The sequence below is a fragment of the Platalea leucorodia genome (genome assembly GCF_965183815.1).
Source record: "Platalea leucorodia genome assembly, chromosome: Z".
NCBI classification, from domain to species: Eukaryota; Metazoa; Chordata; class Aves; order Pelecaniformes; family Threskiornithidae; genus Platalea; species Platalea leucorodia.
The window spans coordinates 65,185,598-65,207,885 of NC_138858.1; the positions used below are offsets into that span (position 1 = coordinate 65,185,598).

General features: G+C 37.8%; 1 protein-coding gene across 1 annotated transcript in view; it reads right to left on the reverse strand.

Annotated features, from left to right (window-relative positions):
- Window positions 1–5,249: 5,249 nt before the first annotated feature.
- Window positions 5,250–22,288, reverse strand: part of MCC (MCC regulator of WNT signaling pathway) — a gene marked incomplete at both ends in the record, with an annotated part of 40,319 nt that continues 23,280 nt past the window's right edge. Inside the window, 2 exons of the mRNA XM_082336220.1 lie at window positions 5,250–5,384; window positions 8,622–8,833. Of these exons, the coding sequence (XP_082192346.1) occupies window positions 5,250–5,384; window positions 8,622–8,833 (347 nt within the window). The remainder of the gene's footprint in view (window positions 5,385–8,621; window positions 8,834–22,288) is intronic.

Sequence of the window (22,288 nt, forward strand, 5' to 3'; positions counted from 1 at the left end):
GATACAAAGTCCTTGCAACTAAGTTAAATTAGAAGTTTTGATACTTCGTCCGTACACCTTCAAAACATCTACTTACACACACTTGTTAAGACCCTCTTTTCTATAGCACTTATTAAGACCCTCTTTTCCAATTCCCAGACGCCAGTTCCCATCATTCAATTACAACCGCAGAGCTGGGTCAAAACCCATCACGCTGTGCACTTCACCTTCATTATATGCTTGTAAGAGATATTGTTCAACTGTCACGTAAAAGATCCAATTAAAAGCCTCAGTCAAAAGGATCTATTAAAAGGCTGCCTGAACAAATGTGCCCTGTGCTGACACCCATCACATTGTGCTGTGATCATCTGCAGATGGAAATAGTAACAGAATTCCAAAAAAGGAATAAAGGACCTCAGCATATATGCTACTGAAGGGAATTTTCAAGAAAGTTTATAATTTGCCTTTTGCTCACCTCTATGTCTGTTACCATCCAATAAGTTCAAAAGACAGAAAAACTACCTTTCATATAAAATAGATGAGTCCTGGCAGACCTAATCCATGATGTCCATTTTAACTTATAAGAGAAAAATGAATAACTAAGCACTATTAGAGGGCTATAGAAGCCAGGACTGTATAAACACAATGCATAATCTTATTACACCTGATGCCTGCTTTAGACAAACAAACTCCATTACAATGCTGGCTTGAAATCAAAGACAAACAGCAAACAGCTTCCTACATCCCTAAACATAAAAAACGTCTGTCAGACAAAACTGCCTTTGTGCCTGCTTTCTGACCAGCCAAGCCTCCTGAATCTATATTCCAATAATCAGTTCTTGCTTTAATGGAACTCTCAGATTCTATTTTTAGCCTGGCAGAATGGAAATGATGCCTAGTTTAGAAGCAAAGGCACAAAAGGCAAGGTTATCTTGGGCACAAATCTTTTATAAAGAGTAGGGTCTACTGTGCACACCACTAGAATCTTCTTCAACTTCAGGCCTTCCTGCGTACTAAGGTTCCAGCTGAAGGAATCATTAGGCTACATTTTTATGGTAATAGCTTTCATTGGCATGAAAAAGAAATTGTAATACAAGTTGCATGTAGGACACAGAAAACAAATGGCTGCAAGGGGAGGAGAGGAAGAGACCTGGCTCCCATGGTTTACCGTCTCACTATGCACTGGTTTCCGAATACAGAACAGACTCCCCAATAAAACAACTTCGGAAAAGTCAATCTGCACAGGTAACCGAATTCTGACATATCCTACTAAGTGGCTATAGCACTGAATAAATTCCTTGAAAAACACAGAATCACAGAACCTAAGTGTTTCTTATCCACACTAGCCTCATGCAGAGGGACCAGAAAGGCATTACTCTCTCCCATCCAAAAAGATGTGCCTTGAGTACATGGGATACCTGATGCTTTGGGGCCAAATTTCGTTGTCCATAAGGGAAGGGGTAGGGAAGCTGAAGGAGCAAACCTTCCCAAACCAAGGAACAAACAAGCTTAATTTAAAAACAGAGAAGATTTGGAAGAGGGGGGGGAGAAGAAAAAGGGCCAGACTTTTCCAGAAAAGGACCTACCAATATTACTGAATTATAAAGCCATAAAAACTTCAGAAATTAGATGAGACACTTTACAGTAAGTTCCCATTAACAGGGACACCAAACAGAAGTAGCCTACAACCCAACCATGGAATTACCTTTCACAGTACAGTTCTGTCTTCAGACTTCCTTGATACTTCTCCTTTAAAAGATCATTTCCCAAAAGAAATACCTGTGTGATTTCAGTAAAACTCATATTTAATTTACAGCTGATGGCTCTAAATTAAACAATAGCGAAAACGGTTCATATTTAGGCTATCTGTAAGAGTATACCTAGACTGCCAGAAATCTCTATGATTATCCCCATCCCCTACAAAAGTGTTTTTGCTTTGTTTGGCAGACAATCCTTCCTGGTTTTAAGGAGTCAATTTTAAAACCAACATTTACTAGCTTAGTTAAAATGAGCCAAAAATGTAGCTTAAAAAAAAAATACAGTACACATACGAGGTTTACAGCTTTTTGGGAGGGTGAGTGATACCATTTTTACTCTCTAAACACACTAACTTCACAGTGACTTGTGCCAAATAAAAACTTATATACATAAGACGGACAAGCAGACATCTGTTATCAGCGGCTAATCTGATCTTTGTAAGGAAAGACTGTTGGTTACATAGGCACATCTCCTGCTAGTCACACAGCAAAGGACACTAGAAATATCAGCTGGCTGTCTTACAGCCAAACTGGGAGGTAAGGTAGGAAGTAAGAGAATAACTGATGTACTGTCAAATGGCCTGAAGTGCTGGAAAAAGGGCCGGACAAAGAGATTAAATTCAGCATTTTGAATTTCATCACAGAATGTCATATGTGGATATACGCCAAATACCAAGCATCTCTGTAATATTCTCTCGCTAAAGTACTAAGTACATTTTATAACATTAAAGCACTTGCAAGAAATCATTATATGCTCAATAACATGACAGTAGTACAGAATTTACATGTGTATCACTTAATTTACATTTACATGCATCTCAGAGCACACAAATGGTTATTGTGACTTGGGATGAAACAGCCCATTAATGCTGTTTCAAGCAGTTATCCGGAACCAGCTGCACTTAAAAGTGTGCTCTTTTATACACAAAAGCTCTTCATATAAATAGGCTACAGCAAGTTAGGTTTGCCTGATTATGGAGCAGATCATCTAGGTGGGAAAGGAAAAGCCATCTGTCTCTGAAAAATGTAATAGTGACTTTTGGAATATTATCACTCAGTATAAACTATGTCAACTAAAAAGAATAGCTTTCTCAAAACAATGGTTCTGTCTGTCATAACTTGCAGCTCAGTGCTCTTAAGGAGGAAAAATTAGCAGTGCAAACATTCACTGAGCCTGACTAACAAAGAGGTATCGTAGTCAGAATATCTACTTTCAGAGAATATGACACTTTCTAAGACAAAGACATTACGTTCTCATCTGCTAGTGATCATGCTGAGAAACTAACGCTAATACAACTACCTATTGCTTTGCTATGAATTTTTCCAATATGCCTTCATACTTCATAAACTTTTGGGTTGTGTACCCAACAGAGTGCATTTGCAGAGATCTGCATTTGGCACAGAGTCCACAGTGAGAACTGAATTTGGCTTAGTCACCTTAATTCTGCTGTACAGAAAGCATACCCTGTCACACAGATGCACGATCAAAAAGGTCCATTCCCAAGCTCAACAAAGTCTTTACTACCTCCAAATGAGGTACACACACATGCAAATCAGACAGGAACAGCTGAGGAAGAGCATATACCAGAGTAGTTACAAGAAGATGCATTAAGAATCTTGCTGCATTAGCCTTCTGTTTTGTTCTTGATGGAGACATTCCCAAACCAGCTCCTTTCAGATGAGAACTAAGTGCAGATTTGGCAGGTGGAGCCATCTGCGCCAATGCCCTCCTACCTAGACACATCCGTCTCGCACTGACAGCCCTGCACAAGATAAAGCAGGATTATGCCTGCTTAGTTGTTGGCCAGAACAACGAGATACTGCAGGAAGAGATGCTGGCAACTAAATATTCCCTTCTCTCTGAGTTAGTAAGAACAACCACATCTATGGCTGCTTTGAGGAGGAAACAGCAACACGGGCTTCTAAAAGCAAGTGGTCATGAAGAAATCCTACCACACTCTATTCTCAAAAATATGGTTGTACTCTTCCCATCTGCAAGTCAACCATACCCTCATCAAATCTTTCTAAATGTTTTCAACCAAAAGAGCTCTGGCAAGGAAGGTGCAGTCAAAGAGCATCCAATATAGCTGAAGTGTCTTTGGAAGGAAAAATCAGAGATTAAAGGATCCTGAATCACACCAGTCAAGGGACTGGATAGTTAAAACAAACAAACAAACAAGCAAGCAAGCAAGCAAGCAAGCAAACAATATATCAACATACTTGGGGTCATATTTTAAAAATATAAGATCTTTGTGCAGAGACTTTCTCAGCAAACCAGAGTTATTTACAGCTAAAAGAACTGAGGTGCAAGATCATATCATCATGGCAAATGAAACAATCCCAATTGGTTTTACTTACGTAAACATAGCTACTCGTGACAACAAATACATTCATCCATCTTTAAACAACACTGAATTAAGGCAACAGAAACTAACAGTAAGCACACAGACATGTATTAGCATTTATATGCACACATTCTGCTAAAAAAAAAAATCAAGTTAATCTGGTCTATTTTAATCACGTGCAAGGAGAATATGAAAAGGGAATTAAACATATCCAAATCTTATTGCTTCAGCCTATTAAACTTCATTGGAATTCTAATGTGAAATATGCCTATCATATTGAGATGCTGCCCTGTGCAATGTTTTCAGAGAACAGCGATACTTCAGCTCCTACAACAGAGTGCTATCCCTCCTGATAGCACCACAGGGAACACATCAAGATTGCACGGCTGCCTGGGAAGCAAATAGATGTGACACCACACAAATCAGCTATTTCACTACAGTTATATGGCCATCCACATTAGTGATCCTTGTCCAACTTTGAAGATTCAAGTACAAATAAAAAACAACTCCCAAACATGCACACACCCAAAGAAATCCTTTGAAATGCTTGAATTCTTTTCTATCCATGAAGAGTATTTAAATTATTTATATCCCAATGCAATACAAACCAACCTTGTAAATGATTATATTTGGAACACATACAAGGGTTCCCATCAGAGATATTTGCTGTGGTATTTAACCTACTGGCACAAACAGGTACATCATCAGTAAGTGGTGACAGGTCACACTAAAGGTTAATATGTTAGTCATAAATATTGGCACCAAGATGAAGAGCTATAAAGAGAAATGTGTTTTTAATATTTAGGTATAAAAATGAATCTGGAAAACGCTGAAAGGGTTACATACCCTGTGAAGACTACAGAACAAATTATTCAAGTAAAACAAAAGCTGAATCTGAACATGTGTAAATAAACCAAAACATAGCAAAATGATGTGAAACAAACAGATAAAAACATATGCAATGAGTATGAATGGTTAAATTTCAAACAGCGCTTTTAAAAATTGCCTTGCTCCTGTGAAGGAATAGGAATAATGCTTCAGAGCAGGTATTATGTTTTTATAAAGCTCTGTAGAGCTATCCATTCACAGGATATCAAAAATGCATTAAAAAAAAAATCACTTTATATAAACTAAGCAAAGTGATAGCGGACTGATGTTTGTTTAGCTTTTACAAATGGAAAACTTTTAAGGGCAGCGTGGAGACCCTCTCTATTGACTGAGGAGTATAATCTATGCTGTAGAAGTGCATGATCACCACAGGGATGTCTTTAGCCTGACTGCACAGTTTAAAATCAAAAGAAGGCTGTCAGAAAGAAAAACAGGAAATTAAGTAACAAGAACTGACACTCCAATAGGGAAAACCACTTCAAGGTGCTGAGAGAGAAACAATCACATGACTTCTAACCAGAAAGCACCTAGCTGATTTATGTTCACCCATACAATAGTTACTTTGTTAGACCTCTGAGTCCAAAGTCTAAACTTCTGCAAAGAAATGTAAAAAACATTGTTTTCAAGAGTGTGTCCATATGGCCTGTGTAGATGCATTTGGGGGAAGCTGCCAGGAACTGTTCATCTGGGAGCAGGATGGCACAGAAAAGCTCTGCTCTGCTTTTTCATAAGTGTTCTGAAGAAGACAAATCTCCCTGGTTAACTTTAGGAGCATTTAGAGTTCTGGAGAGAAATGTCCACACAGAGTCTGTTTTTAAATCTTTGTCCTTCTATTACATGGCTTTACAAAAAGAAATAAAATCAACTCCCAAAGGGAAGAAATGCAGTTACTAAACCTCCATCAGTTTTTTTGAAGTAATCCTGGTTACAGTATAAAGGAGTCTGCCCAGCTCCTTGTGTACAACTGGAAAAGTTCCCTGGATTCAACCCATAAAAATGTGAAAGCTGAGATCTGCCATTTCTGAGAATGAATGCAAGGGAGCAGCTCAGCTTGTCATTGTGGCAAATGCAGTTAGGTAAAACAATCTGAGAAAGAGGCAGAGAAGGAAGTACCCATATTAAATGACAGCTCTCAGGCGGCTATGTTTCTCTCTTTAAAGAGACTAAATTTAGACTGCAGTAAGCACACCCCTCAGTATTAAAAACTGTGTAAAGGGAATAAATGTAAACAGTGGAAAACAAAGTAAACCATTCTCTCCATTTTCTCCTATTTCTTTCTCTCTCCATTTTAATAAAGCCAAAGCAAAAATGTACATATGACCTATGACACCAATGCTCAGCAGGAGTAAAATGGAGATGTTATTCTATTCCTCTACATATACATGAGAGACTGCTGATTCTACTATGGTTTGAAAAAACACAGAAGGAATATTTAAAAGCATAAGTATAGCAGATGCTTGTTAAACCAAAGATCAGGCATCTTTCATGACAGTAAGCATAGAGGGAATTTAGAGATGGGAATAGAAAGCCATAATACCTGGGGATCTTTATTTCTTATGAGCCTTCAGCATTTTTATTTTTAACACATCATAGCAATGCGGCAGCCTTCACACTATGCATTCTTGAATAACACTGCACACCTGTGTCTTCATATTTGCAAATGTTCAGCAGGTTCTCAAAGCCCATCATTTCTGAACCATCATCAGCCAGGAGCATAGACAGAGGATGTATTAGTACACACCCACCTTGAAACCTGAATGAACTCCAGATCCAAAAAGGACACAGCAACTCACAGTTCCTAACCCAGAAATAAAAGTATGCAAGCCACTCTTTTTGCACAGTATATTGGTCTTAAGTAGCCCTACCTAAAACTTCTGTTCAAGTGCATTCTACATCCCTTAAAATAATCAGGTGTGAAACAGCTCATGTCTTTCCAAAATGGTAATTTTTCAGCAAGGCAATCAAGCCTATGGAACGTGTATAACTGAACAGGAAATTGTATGTTGATTCACTCACTATCTTTGTTAGACCTAGATTTGCACCTTTTTAATGGGTTATTGTGAGAGAAGTTTTCAGTGAGGGGAAGTACTTGTTTTACCGTGTAGTGTGATTTGAGTTTGGCAGCGTTTTCATCCAAGTCAGATAACACAGGAGAGAATACAGCTCAGGAAACATTCAAAAACTAGTGCCTCACAATTTTCCGACCAGTCCAATATCCACCTATTAGTAGCTATATTTAGGTCATGTTTCTTGTCTTGATGATGCCAATGTTACTCAAGGCAGGGACAGATGTCTTACTGGAGAAATAAAACATCTACTATTTCTCTTCTACCTCCAAAGTCTACTATTCTGTTAAAGGAGATATTAGATTGGGTGGACATGATTGTTCTTTTTCCAAATCCACACAAATTGCTCACATTTCCAGAAAACTACTGGAACATATAAATAAAGCTGCTAACTGGCCTATAATTTCCCAGATCCTCCACCTTACCCTGTTTATAATACATGTGTGCCTGCTTGTTTTCCACTCTTTCCAGTTTCCATATGCTTCTGTCCAGTTTTGAAGATCAAAGAGTTTATGACTTATTGCAGTTGATCCCTTACTATCCTTCCTAGGGAAAATAAGGACACAATTCCTTTAAGGAACTGTCAAATTCCTTGAACTCTTTTCTCCCTTATCTAAGTTTTAGTATGTACATATTTTCACTCTGCATATGGAAACTTTAGGTCCTATATCAGCTCATGTTCAGAAACTTAAATAAAACTCAGAAGGTTTTTGAAAACACTTTCAGAATATTATTCATCATTTTCTTTCCAAATAAGGCAGCTTAAAGAAGCCGATTTTCCTCTGTTGCCAGCAATCACTTCCATTAAGTCTTGAGCATGATGTTGGACTAGATGACCTCCTGAGGTTCTCTTAGACCTTGAATTATCCTATGATACTATCAACTAGAAGTCTATTTCACCAAAGTCAAGCGTGCCAATAAACAGTCATTTTAAAAATGAAAAACTTTTGGTTTTCATTTTAGCATCTTTTACTTCTCCACTTAAATTCCTGTGCAATATAAATCAGAAACATGCTACAAAATGGGTGGTCTTTTATAACATGCCTGGCTTAAAATTAAAACACAAACTTAATCCCAATACACTGATGGGGAAGCAAAAAATGCCCTACTCCTTCAACAGTTACAACGGAGAATATTTCTTGTCTGTAGAAATAAAAAAGCACACACAAGGGTTTAAAACAATATCAAACAATCTAGTGGGCAGTAATGAAATAACATGGGAAGAATTTTTCTGCACACCACTTTTGAACAATCTGACACCGTACTTAAAAAATTAATTGGTAGGAAGTTTTCAGACACAACTCTTCTGTTAAACTGTATAAATTAAGAACTTCGGCTTGGCTCCTCACAGACTCCTACCCATTTTCATGAAACTCAGTTCCACAAGCTTTGGAAATGCTATATGCCTACTAACTGCTAAAATCCTGGTTTTCTGGTAAATGAAAGGCAACAGAAGCATGGCATTGTTTCCATGAAGGCTCAGAGGCTCTAAGGCTGGAATTAATATGCTGCTTTGGAGGGAAAAAAAAAAAAAAGAAAGAAAAAAATTCTACAAAACTTAAAAGCAAAGGCAAAAATGTACTTACAGTGTTGGCAAGTTCTAAGTAGCTTCCTCCGACAGAGTTGCTAAAATTTGAGGCCTGAGCTAGAAGTCTTTGCGGCGCAGTCTGTTGAGTCACATTGCTTCCACCATACTCCAACACCTTTTGTAGTGTAAAGTGACTCTGGAGATCTGGACTCTGAAGGTCTCTTGCTCCTGAATCATACTCCCAGCTTTCTCTGGCTCCTGATAAGGCACCTAAAATGCAGAAATGGAAATACATCGTAGTACGGACTGTGTGAACTTCCTTCAAGTTGGAAGGGACCCATAAGGATCATCGAGTACAGCTCCCTGCTCCTCACAGGACTGCCTAAAACTGAACCATATGACTAAAGGCACCATTCAGACGCTCCTTGAACTCTGACAGGCTTGGTGCTGTGACCACTTCCCTAAGGAGCCTGTTCCAGGGACCAACCACCTTCTCAGCGAAGAACCTTTTCCTAATGTCCAATCTGAACTTCCCCTGACACAGCTTCATTCCATTTCCTCGTGTCCTGTCGCTGGTCACCAGAGAGAGGAGATCAGCACCTCCCTGTCCGCTGCCCCCCTTAAGGCACGTGTAGACTGCCATGAGGGCACTCCTCAGCCTTCTCTTCTCCAAGCTGAACAACCCAAGTGACCTCAGCCGCTCCTCCTAAGTCTTGCCCTTGAGGTCTTTCACCATCTTGGTCGCCCTCCTCTGGACACACTCCAATAGTCTGATGTCCTTCTGATACTGAGGCACCCAAAACTGCACACAGGACTCGAGGTGGGGCCGCACCAGTGCAGTGTAGAGTGGGACAATCACCTCCCTTGACCGGCTAGCTCTGCTGTGCTTGATGCAGCCCAGGATGCAGTTGGTCCTTTTGGCTGCCAGGGCACACTGTTGACACATGAATAAGCCTGCTTGTCTTTCCAGAAATAAAAAAATCAAACAGCTCCACCACCATTAGTCCCCATCTTGCACATGCTGACAATGCCAGAAAGAAAAAAAAAGTAATAACATTTTCAATGCACAGATCATTTACTAAATTACAAGATCCAGAAGGCAAAATAAAAGTATTTACATACATTATTTAGTATAGAGTAAAACCAGTGTTATTTACAATAGCTAAGGGCCACTGAATGAAAGTGTCAGTTACTATGTCAGATTGAAAAGCAGCAGTGATCAAAGAACAAAAGAGGAAAACCATAATTCACCTCTCTTTGTTTACTGAATACCAACAAAATACGTGAATCTTTTAGCTGTATAGATCATCAATTTTTATGTTAGCACTGCCTTTCTTATCTCAGGATTGCTTGTTTCAGTTCAAGTTTCAGAGACACATCAATCACAAGGTGTTTCTTTACAAATCAATGCAAGAATATGATCACGTAGCTAGTGACAAACAATGAATACTTCAGAGAAAGTGCCTGGATCATGAAGCTGTAGGGTTGCTGTTTCTCCACGTACAATCCTTCCCATTCCCTACAGCCAGAGAGAGGCTTAAACCCTAAATCAAATTTAACAAAATTTTCTTATTTTCTCAGTAAATATTTCATCCCTGGGTGCTTCTGCTTCCCATACAACTGTCCCACTCCTTTTAAAATCTTGTTATGTTTTAGGCTTAACAATTTCCTATGGCAAAATATTCCATGGCAGACACTAGATTATTTAATAACCCTGAGCAGCACTGTAAAATTTCATATGTAGCATAATGAAGATCAAAAAAAAAATTAAGTGCTTGTCCAAACGCACAGTCTAAGTTAATAAAAAAGTCAGAACAGAATCCAGAGCTACAGACTAGAGCAAAACTCTTAAATCCACCATGCATCATCAAACCATAAGTAATTGTCTGTAATGACATCCTATTAGTTTGAAAGCTTTTCCTTTTTATGAGCTAGTTCTCTCTCAAATATTCATTAGCATTCTAAGTGAGCATTTACTAATCAGTGGTTATTACTTATTCAGTACAATGCCAGGGAGAAACAATAAACTGTATAATGAACTATTAGAAGAATGCCTCCCCCTCGCCAAGAAAGTTGAAGCTGCAAAAGTACAAATAGAAAACCAGCCAGAGGGGAAGCAAGACCTAATCTGTAGCTTTAGGCCAACACTCTAACACCCTGTAAAGCAGTTATGCATGACAAACCGACTTAGGAAACCCAGAGGTGGCTTCCCTGCCTTACTGTAATGAGAATATGCTAGTCTTTAAACATGTAAGTAGAAGGTAACACAACAGAAAAAGGAATTACATTTTATACTAATATAATTACCATGATTCATTACCACAGGTACAGGTAACAATTAGAGATTAATTCAATTACATTTACACCAAGAGCATGTACCATCGTACTTAATCTAACTACATGCTGCAAGCTTTCCAACAGAGCTACCAGCGATATTTTACATTGTGTGCACCATACTATGACTAGTGACTATGCACAAATGTTAGGTACCTCTGCCCTCCTGTGGCTACAGTATAACGTACAGCAAAAAAATCAGCAGCTCACAGAGCTGAAGCAGCAGAAATGTCTCAGGAGCCTGAGGGAGAGAGGGGATGAGTTCTGCCATCTCCCACGCTTGATAAGAACATGGGAAACAACTCTTATCTGCACAAGCATAGCTACAGAATTAAGAGAGACTGTTACATCACATAGATAGTCCTCTTTTTACAGAGCTAAATATGGCATATATTTCAACTGAGTACGTGCACTAAATTTCTGTTACTCAAACGGCATTGTTCTGCAAAAGAGCTTTCACATTCATTCAATTAACAACAGTAGCTTTGTTGAAGACCCAAGTGGCCTTCAGAGATTGCACCATCTGCTATCAGATTGGAAGCACTTGTAATAGTCAGCTGGCTCAGAAGTCACCTGTCAGTCACAGATGGATCAGGCACTCCAGGAAAGACTGGGTTTTCATGACTGTATTTTTAACCCAAGTTTTCTTAAAAGTTCAACTCTGCACTCCTAATTTAAAACATACATACTAAAAAATGCAAGGAGAGATGACTGTTACAAAGGAAGCTATTTCCAGTATTTTATTTTGGGTTTAACCGTAGTCTCTAAAGTTGCCCATTATTTTCCCAACAGATTCCAAAACTCCGGCTGTTAAGGTGCTGTCCTCCTGAGTCATTCACCTTTCAAGTCTCAGCACCGCAGGGAAACTGTGGAGTTGTCAAAACTGAGATTTCAGTTGTGACTGAAAATTCAGTCAGGAATTAACATACAACTCTTGTATGTTGCTGTAATTAACATACAATTCTTGCTCTTGCAGTAGTAATCAGAAAGAAGGGATCATTAGGTATGATGGCACACCAAAAGCTGATAGCCGACCTGATAGCCGACCTGATAACTAGGAATCTACAGCTCCTAAATCTGTGTTTAACAATTAGTCTTTACAGAACTACACACATCCCATAGTAGTTTTCCCTGTTGCTCTACACTTAAAATCATATGAAACATGAAATGTATATATTAAATGAAACACAATTATCATGAAAATTCCCAGGTAATAAGCATGCCAGAAAATTTATGTTATTACAACTACTAAGCAGAAAAAAAAAAAAAAGTAGTTGCACAGTATTTGTATCAGCCAAGTAATATAAAAGCATATAATTGTTTTCAAATTATATAAGTAACACTTCAATTCCAGAATAAGACAGTTAAATCAATCCTTTTTGGACTGAATGCATACATCAGACTTCTCTAAAAGTGCAGTATACAAGGTTCTGATTCTACACAAGCTTCTACACAAGTATTCCTTTAATTGCCTTCCTAGTACTACGAGGACTTGCCTGTCTTGACCTGTAATTAATTCTGGGCAAAATTCATGTTAAAGCAAACACTCAGTACCTAATAGGAACTTTTTCTTTCTTTTGTAGAGTAGGTGAGTAGAGCATCTGAGTATGTGTGGATCCATTAGCAGCAGTCAGATCAATCACAGCAGAGCAACCTAAATCTTGCCTGAAACATTTATTTAAAGATTTTGTCTTTTGCAGGTTTTCCTGTTCATTTTGTTAGCCCCAGATTTTACTTATTTCCTTACAATTTACAATTATTTAAACTTTGACATATGATATCACATTTAAGAAAAACAAAGGACAGGTTAGTTTTATGATACATACACATACAAGATTCCATAATCACGGATAAAATTTCAGTTGGTGAATTGGACCAAAGCTGTTTAAAGTAACTTTAATCAATTCCCTTGACAAATATTACTATGATGGGATACTTTGCCTATGTGCACTGAGACTTCTTGCTAGCTCAGTCTTTATCACCTGCAAATCTCTCAGTAACAGCACAGAGGCCTGTTTTCCGGTACTGGTGTCATCCCATCACCTGAACCTGCAAAGGAGAAGCAGGTGTCTACCATAACTACAAGTCTACCCATACAGCCAGGTTTTTTGGTTTGGTAAAGGTTAACTTTACCAGGCTTTGCTGACGGACCAAGCATTATGTGGTTTCACCTTTGCTCACAGAGTAGGAAAGATAACCCAACAAGATCGCAGGGTACTGAAGATGTATTAGTTGCTGAAAGGATCTGAGGTATCAGGAAAAGTGAGGCACTGTAAGACTAGCCCTGCATCAGCTTCTCAAATGTGTCTGGCTTATGAATGGCAAACAGAAAGACAGCTGATGATGTAAGACGCTATGAGCACAACCAGCCTCTAGGTCACATAGCTAAATCTCACTCAATGAGGAGGTTCTTAACAGCAGAGATCCAAAGTCTGATCACTGTTTTTCATGAGGTATCAGTGGCATTTAGTTACTTAAACTTATTTAAGGAACTCTGACATTTAACACAGAATATAACTTATATGCACACTGGGTACAGCTCGCAGCTTCTGGGAGAAATTTCATTCTAGAATATGATGATTTTAGTGCTCAGTGGGCAGAGAGTTAAGTCTTCTCAGTTCAGTGCCAGCCTCTGGTCTCAAAACCTATTTCAATCAGCCATGACTTTGTAATCAGAAGTTGCATAGTTATTTTAAAACATTGTCTTCATGCCTTACTACATGGATACAACCATTCCTGAAGATATGGTCTATCTGATTTTTACTATCTCATTTCACACAGTGGATCACTCAATAGGCATAAACAGGTTATAGATTTAAGCAATCAGTGACTTTGCAGTTTTTTAAGGTAAGCCAGACAGTTCCCCTCTTTTCCACTTCCATTTTTTTCAATATTCAAGATTCAGATTATGACTGACGGAAGACAAAATCCTTCTGCATTCCAAAAGCATTATCTTACCAGAAGAATGGCTATTTTTCAGCTTTTTTTTTTTTTTTTGGTGAGGCTTTCATTCAACAGTTAAAATGTGAAAACCTACCAAAAGAGTGAGAATTTCGAGTGTTTATTCTATTATTCAAGGAAGGCAACAGGGAGATTTGAGAAAAGCACTAGTCATTTCAAAGCTCCCTACTGACCAGTAATAAAGGTTTTGGTGGTAGAAGCACCACTGAATGAAGGGAAGAACATACAAAATTAACAAAGAATGGCCATTTTGCACTTAGTAGTCAGCTGAATAAGACGTCAAGGAGCAGGCCTAGCTATAAAATCAGGGGGTAGGGCAGGAAACCAAGAGGAATGGAGAATAAGTCCTTGGACATTCAGACATTCAACTCCCATAAGCTGATGCAAAAATTACAAGGGCCAAATGCACTTTAAAGAAAACTTAGAAGTTGAACAGAGCTCTGATTGCTCAAGGAACATATGAAGTACAGTAAATCAAAACAACTGAAAAGCAGCTATGCTCCAAAGATGGATCAACTTTATACTAAGCCAACCTGACTAGAGAAGTGAAAATTATAAAGTCACATTTGGAGCTTATTGAAACTATTGAAACTATTTCCATTGTTTTCTACATAACACCAATGTTCTCCATAACACATTAGAAAACAAGTGTTTTCTCTCACATCCTGCTGTCTGTTATATTTTTCACGGAAGAGTTATAGGAAGCTAACAAGAAAGTGGGGATAGCTTTTATGTTCACAAAAATCTTCTGGTAGAACTGTTTATGTCTGGAATGGAACCTACTTAAAACTTACTTAAAACCACGAGATAACTACAAAACGAACCACTCCCATACAGGAATCAAAGAGCAAAGGCTCCAGCTTCACTGTCCATGGTTACCACCTGGTACATGTCCGAAGTCTGTCACCGGAAATACACTTTAAAACCTATTTATTATTTTGCATCAGATGACAAAACAATATGAATGATAGCATGGCAAGAGTAAAGATAATGACTGATCCTCACATACAAAGGTGGGTGAGAATGTTTATTTAAACATATAGAAAGATGTCTGCTAAACATCCATTACAAGTTCTAGGAGAACTCACAACACAATAGCTTTTCTTTTTTTGGAAAAAAAAGTCTGCAGAGGCATAATTTTTAAATGCACTCTCCACTCAGCGTTCAGTCCTAGATGAAGCTGTCATCAGAACTTTTTGCAACTCTTCTCCAGTGACCTAGAAGGAAATAATTTGCTATGGGAGGAGCAGTTATGGGAAATGAGGAATCTCTAAGACAAGGCTCTGTGGGATCACTATCTAACCCTTGTTCTTCCTACCATACCCTTATCTGGTTTGACAAACACTGCATAGAAGGTACTGTGTTAGGCTATGTTCTTTCAGTCCTTTTCTCCTTAGGACTGGAAGTGAGGATAACAAGCTCTAAGGGAAGGAAGACACAGCTATACCCCACCCTGACTAACTAAGGCAACCTACTCCATGGGAGGAATCTGTTTAATGAAATTAGATCTAAGAGGAAAATTGAACCAAATCAATCATTTTTGCTCTAAAAAAGAAAAGCCTTGGACTTCTCAGAAAAATGCATCTGACACCTTTGATAATTTTTGTTTATTTAGTGTTTTCTAAACCCCTCAAAGAACAAAAACTCCAGAACACTTCGATATGCCAAGACAAGAAAGTATACTTTGAAAGAGTATGAACAGCATTTTATATGCCTTTACTAGTACTAGGAACATACAATACCATGCACATACTTGATAGCATTACAGAGATCACAAAAATACTCATCAGTATCAAACAAATGACCTAATAGAGCATAATGTTTTTGGCATGAAAATATGACAAAGAACAAATGGAAAGAGAAGTCAAGATTTGATTGAAAGAGTAAAATGATTTACCTTTGAGAACATATAAAACTAATACTCACAAGAGACAAGAATTCTCTTGTAGACATAACTCAGTAAAATAAATCTTCTCAAGTTATGTTTCTCAATGCCCACTGAAGGCTCACACAAAGTTTTAAGTGGATATTTTAAGTGTAGTGTGTACACCAAGTGCAGTCAGCTCACGCTTCATCTCCCCTGTGTCCCTGAACTACAGTTATAACATTTGCACTTTCTACTGGCATGTTTCTTCAAATCATCACAAAACCTCAACTGTATTTCAGGTTCACTAAAGTATCCCCAATACTGGTATATTCAGAATTCAGGAATTCTGGAATTTTGTGCTGCCAGACTCACTATAGGGTCTAACTATAGAGTAAATCTGGGAAATACTTAAATGCACCTTTAAAGAAATTAAAACAGTTTGAAACTTAACCAGCACTCTCACTTACTAAAGTAATGCTAGCATCTCTTTTTCTAGGCTTTTGGGTTTTGATTTTTTTACACTCCATAACGTATTTTTCTAAGCAGATTTTCACCAAGTATAAGAACTACCTGAAGTCTTAAGAAAGAAATAAACTGAATGCCCACATGAAAATTAGGACAGATAAAAGAATGAGCTTGCCAAGAACAAAACCATAAAGTAGACAATTGAAATTTGTATCAGGTAACTCATTCCTTATAAAGGCTTGAGAAAGTAAAACATTTAGTGCTATGCGTAGTGAACAAAAAAGTTTCTCTCATGACAATTTCCCAGTCATGCAACACAGCTCTGTGGATGAAGAAGCTGGGCTTGTTAAACCAGTAGCCCAAGCCATGCATTAACAAATATTAGTGGAATTTCCATCGAATCACCTTCTTCTAATTTATTTCAATCACTGCAGAAATGCATACCTGTAAACTACCGTGGTTTCAGTACTTGCTAGCAGACTGGCATTGGCTATATAGGCAATAATGAAACAGAAAACAAAAAAAGCACACTATCCACGACACATTCATACACCTGTCCTTGAATCTGAAACGATTTAAGATTATCAGTGAGACATGACCACCATTTCCTCTATTCAGACACAAGAAATGGATGATAGGAATGACTTACCAACAGTCTAGAAACCAAGGTCTCCCAGAAACAGGATACCGTTTCAGAATAACCTCTGGTCTAATGCATATTAGCTGTTCTTACATTTTACAAATATTCAAACCATAAGGAAGCTTTGACCAAGTTTGTTGCCCTATCAGACACCAGAGAACCCATTTTGCAAGGATGACTTCCATCCTTTGTAGATTTACTGGTGTTTAACATGTGCTATACATTGCAGTTTTCGTAAGATTAGTCAGCTGTCAATTACAAATCCCTTGGAAATCCAGTTTCATTTGTTTTGCTGCTCATAGAACTTAGCACTCTACATTTCTAAAAAAAAAAAAAATTACCTATATTGTGCTGCTTTGGACAAAGATTGCAGTATCAAAAGAATATTTGAAAGTAATAAACTGAACTGCTTACAGTTAACTTAAGTTCCTATGTAGTTACATTTGGCCTAGCAGATATTCACAGCTTTTCCAGTCAAACAAATCTAAGGTGAAAGTTTGCTCATAAATCTCAATAAAATCTGCAGCACACCTTTGAGTCCATATGAGCTCTGTAATTTTTAATTAAATACAGCATAAATAAATGTAGACACTGCATCAGTTTCTTGAAAGCAATTTATTTGCAGTAAGATCAAACATGGAATTAATGCAAAGCAAAAGTAATGATTTTTCAGCCCCAACTGGCCTGCCTCTCATGTTTACCCATAAGCTTAATTTGAGGCTGAATTTCTACCATTCCTTTGATTAATTCTCATGCTTGATCCACAATGTAAATAAATTATCATATCAAATTTTCAAAGGACTTATTTTCAGTAAAGAGAACTGGGGAGTTGGCTATGAATTAATTACTAACTACTAACCTACAGCCAAAGATTGCTTATGGACTCTAGCATTCATAATTATTTGTCTAGAATATGAAATCAGAAAGTACATGCAGCTTTCAGTGGGACAGAAAACCATTCACCCGTCTAAAGGAAGAATTTACTAATGAACAGTACCATTTCTTGTTCATCCTCAAAAACAATGGGTACTAGAAATAGACTATTCTTTATCATGGGAAAAAATTGAATTTGCTAATTACCTGTAAAGGGCTAGACAAATCTATACAACATAAAATATAAATAATTCTAATTCTGTCTTTTACATAAGACATATAAAACGATATAACACAAACACCTGACAGAAGCCACAACTGTTCAGGCAACTTTCTGCCGTAAATGATTAGAAGTGTAGTTCTGCTGTATTATAGGCTCTCCTTTGTCAAGCAATCCCCTTCCATCACTCACTAGATGATTCACACAGATCTATTTATTTATCATGGCTTTCAACCTCAATAACTGGAAAGAGGACCCACAGATCTGATCAGTAACTGACATTCTTCCTGTATTTCCTACTGAAATGACATATTAAAGTCAGATAGCATATGGTCATTGCAAGACTCCAGCAACACTTTCAAAAGTTATTTTATTCATTTTTATTAGAGTTTAAACAATGTCAGAAGAATATTAACAGAGTTCACATTCCATTCCACTTATAGAAAAATTACTGGTTATTACTTGCAGATTATTGTTAAAGCTCCCACTGACATTAACATTGTAGAGTAAGAACTACAATACATTATAACAGCCTTGAGTTGTGGGTATCCAAGCAGCAAAAAGCTGATTAGATGTCATTATTTCTTAGGACCTTTTTTTGCCAGTTATTTTCTTTATAATGAAATGCAAAAATTAGAGGTAGCAAAGTTAATCTTTTATTTAGATATATGCATATGTTTTTGCACTCTTTGCTAAGAAATTGTGAACAGCTACAAGAAAAGCCTGCACAAAGTGTTGTCTGAATGGTAATCTCTGCACAATTACATACAAACTCACAGTGTAAAAACGTCCATGACAGAGGCTAGATTCCTTTGCTTCAGACCACCAAGACCCCTGCTACTCAGTGGCAGTTAAATGAATTTTGAAATTTTATAATTTATGCACCCCACATGGATACATGGTAACAGCTTTCAAGGATTATCAGCAGCTGACACATTACGTAGAAATTAGTCTTGAAAAAAAGCCCTGTAAACCATCTTTGAAAATAACGTTTATTAAAACCAGTTTTATTGTCAAAAAAAAAAAAACAAAACCAAAACACACAGGAAAAAGAACAAACATCAAGTTTATATGTTTGAATTTGCACATGATGATGTCTCCCATCTTAAACAATGTTTAGAAAGCAATAGCAAACAGTCAATATAACACAATTGACTCTTTGATCACTAACGAGTAGATACATGAGCCCTCAAAGACATGAAAGGCATGGAAGCATATGCAGATCATAATTCAAGCTTGACTGCAAGTATAATTCCTCAACTCTCATTATGTTCATACTCTGTGCAGTGTTTATATCACAGAAACACATTACAGTGGTGTCTCCTTGCCTCTTTAAAAAAAGATCTGTAGAACATCTTGAACAGGGCTGCCACAATGGTTTTCTTTTACAACCAAATAAAAAACAGTTGCATTCTAAATGCTCATTATTATTATTTCCTCCCATTCTGTTTTTTGTTTATATGGGGGAGCATATCCATGTGTTCTCTAATTATTAAAAAGTCTTACAGAATCTGCAAGAGTCAAAGCAGGACAAGTACAAAAACCATTAATTCCCTATAGGTTTAAAAACACAGTACAGTAAAATAGTCAGGCTTCATCAGCACAGAGGGAAATATACCAAGGCAGGAAATTCAAAGGTCTTCTGGACTTAACTTTTGAAAAAAAAAAAAAAATTACAAAAAGAAAGATGAAGTCATGCACCAACTTTAAAAATGCATTAAATTACTCTTGTACAACTAACAGAAATTGAAAAACAGAAAAAAAGAGTAGGGATTGAATTGTATATATTAACAAATTCGAATGTTCATCTACAACTATTTTTTGGCAGCAATTAGTAAGACTTCTTTGTGGGATACATTTTGAGACTGTAATGCAGACCCTTCTCTGGTAAAGCTTAGGACCTACCTATCTTTTGATATTTTATTATTATTATTATTATTATTATTATTATTATTATTATTATTAGGCTGGTTTGGTCTAAGAAAGATTTTAAAACCCAAGTTGCCAGAAATCTGGTCAGCAAACAGGGAAACCTTGTATAGCAGTCTGAGGGCAGAAGAAGTTTTCTGTTTTGCAGGAAAATACGACAGTGGCAGCATTGGAAAAAACAGCCAACAGAGGCAGAAGATAATTATATGAGCTAGGGAACACACACCATCCTTAATCCAATTAAAAAAAGATATAGGCACTATGTTGGTTTTGAAGTGCTGTCTGATACAGCTCCTGGAAGAGATTCATGGGCTGGAAATGCAATTGAACCCAAGGATTACGAAGATTCAGTATAGACAGTAATGGAGAAATGGGCATAGACACTACAGTGTTAGGCATCTTGAATTCAAGAGTATATATGGAAGAAGGATAAACTGAGGAAATGTTAACAACAAAATATGTCCAATATGTCCTATGACAAAATATGTCCATGAAAACAGTAAAAGAGATGAGACGGAGAATAAACAGAGCTATGAAACAGATTTACCACATTGAGAAGCCACAAAGAAAAGCCAATGAGCATGAGATGATGGGATGGTGAGGAAGAAGTGCAGTCAGCCTAAAAAGCACGAAGATACGGAATTCACCAACGACGCAAAGCAAGCAAGGAAAATCTGAATGCCTGAGCCGACCAGCCAAAAACATGTGCAGAGCTACCAGAAGACAGAACAACACACTAAACCCACCCACAAAAATAAATAAATAAATAAACCCCAAACACCAAAACAAACCCCCAAACCAACACAAGCCCAGTTTTACATTCTAGGAGACTGACTACTGAAAAAATAAAGACAGGTGTGACTGACCAGTAAACCCCTACCATGGAAGAAGGCTCAGAGGAGATGGGCCAGTGTGATGTGCCCATGAAGCTCAGGGAATAATGCAGGGTTTTACTGACCACAGCTGTTGCAAAGAAGCTGACTTGATGTCAACACCAAGGGGACCTGAGGGTGGTCTTTGCTTTAGATAAACAGCTATCAACAGCTGAGTGGATCAGCTGGTGGTGTAAGGGTTTCTCCCTATGTTCATCGAAAGAGTGTGAATGTCTCCCTGAGTTAGCCAGGCCAACGTGAGGGAGGTATATACATGGCTCAGCCCAACATAAAGCCTATAAAAACATGAACAACTAACAAAAGAATTTAAAAGAGAGCAATGGGCTTGAGCTGGCTTTAACCCACAGATGTCTTCCCAGTCAGACTGGGGATGCCCGGTGTGGTCATGGTGAGCATATTAGAGAGCCTGGTAACAGGAATCACACTGGTATTGTGATTGAAGCGTGTACTGCAATTGCTATATTCTGCCATGTGTAACTTGTATTTGTATTTTGTTTTCAGTATGTTTTGTATCACTCTGCTAAATCAGAAATCCCGTGTAACACCAACTATCTTCAAATAAATAAATCTGATGTTAAACATGGCACCCTCCATGCATGGAATATCTAAAAGAACCTGGTCAGAGAGAACTGCACTCTGACAACAGATCAGTTACATGAGGAGCCAGAACACAGATAAGCAAACTCTCCAGGAAAATGTATGAAGTATACTTGACTGCAAAAAATATTCCTAACTTAATGTAGGACACATGTAAAGAAAGACTATTGGGATGAATAATGGAGGATCTTATTTAAAAAGTATTTTAAAAAATCTAGGCTTATGTAGCCTAAGCAAAATGTTGAGGGGACACAGCTCTAACTAAATACAATCAGAGGGTGATGGCCTTCTTCTGAAGCATGGATGTAGGTCAGTTCTAGATCATGGGCCAGCAGTCATGTTTAGCTAGTATGCAGCTGCTATAGGGGGCTAGAGCACTGACAACATCCCCAGCTTTTTCTACAGTACCTTGCATTTTGGGGTTTCTGACCACAGTAGTTGTGTCCTCTGGTCTCTTGCATCTGTTACAGGATGAAAGGAAGCACTGCATAGGTATTAACATTTCTGCTCTAATGCCGATTGATCACAGTACTATCAAGGACTGGACTCAATGACACAGACAATCCCTTCTACATCCCGTGTTCCTGTAGATGGCATGCCCAGGTTTTTTTGTTTTGTTTTGTTTTGTTTTTGTCCTGGGCAGAGGGAGGGCAAAAGGAAAGGAGAATTTTTGTATTCTCTAAATCACTGGCACTTCCAGCATTCAGATCACCAACTAAGTGGAATGATTTTTAAAGCATCCAAGAAACATCCACATTCCTACAGTATATTACATCTGAAAGACAAAAGACTAAGATTATTTCTCTCCTCATTTTTAATATTTCTACCTAACTTTTAATATTTCCATCCTCATTTTTAATATTCCTACCTACCTGCCTGTCTGGTCCTTACAGACAACAAGGAGCTCACTGGATCTTCAGTTAACAGCTGAGCTCCACAGCTCTTG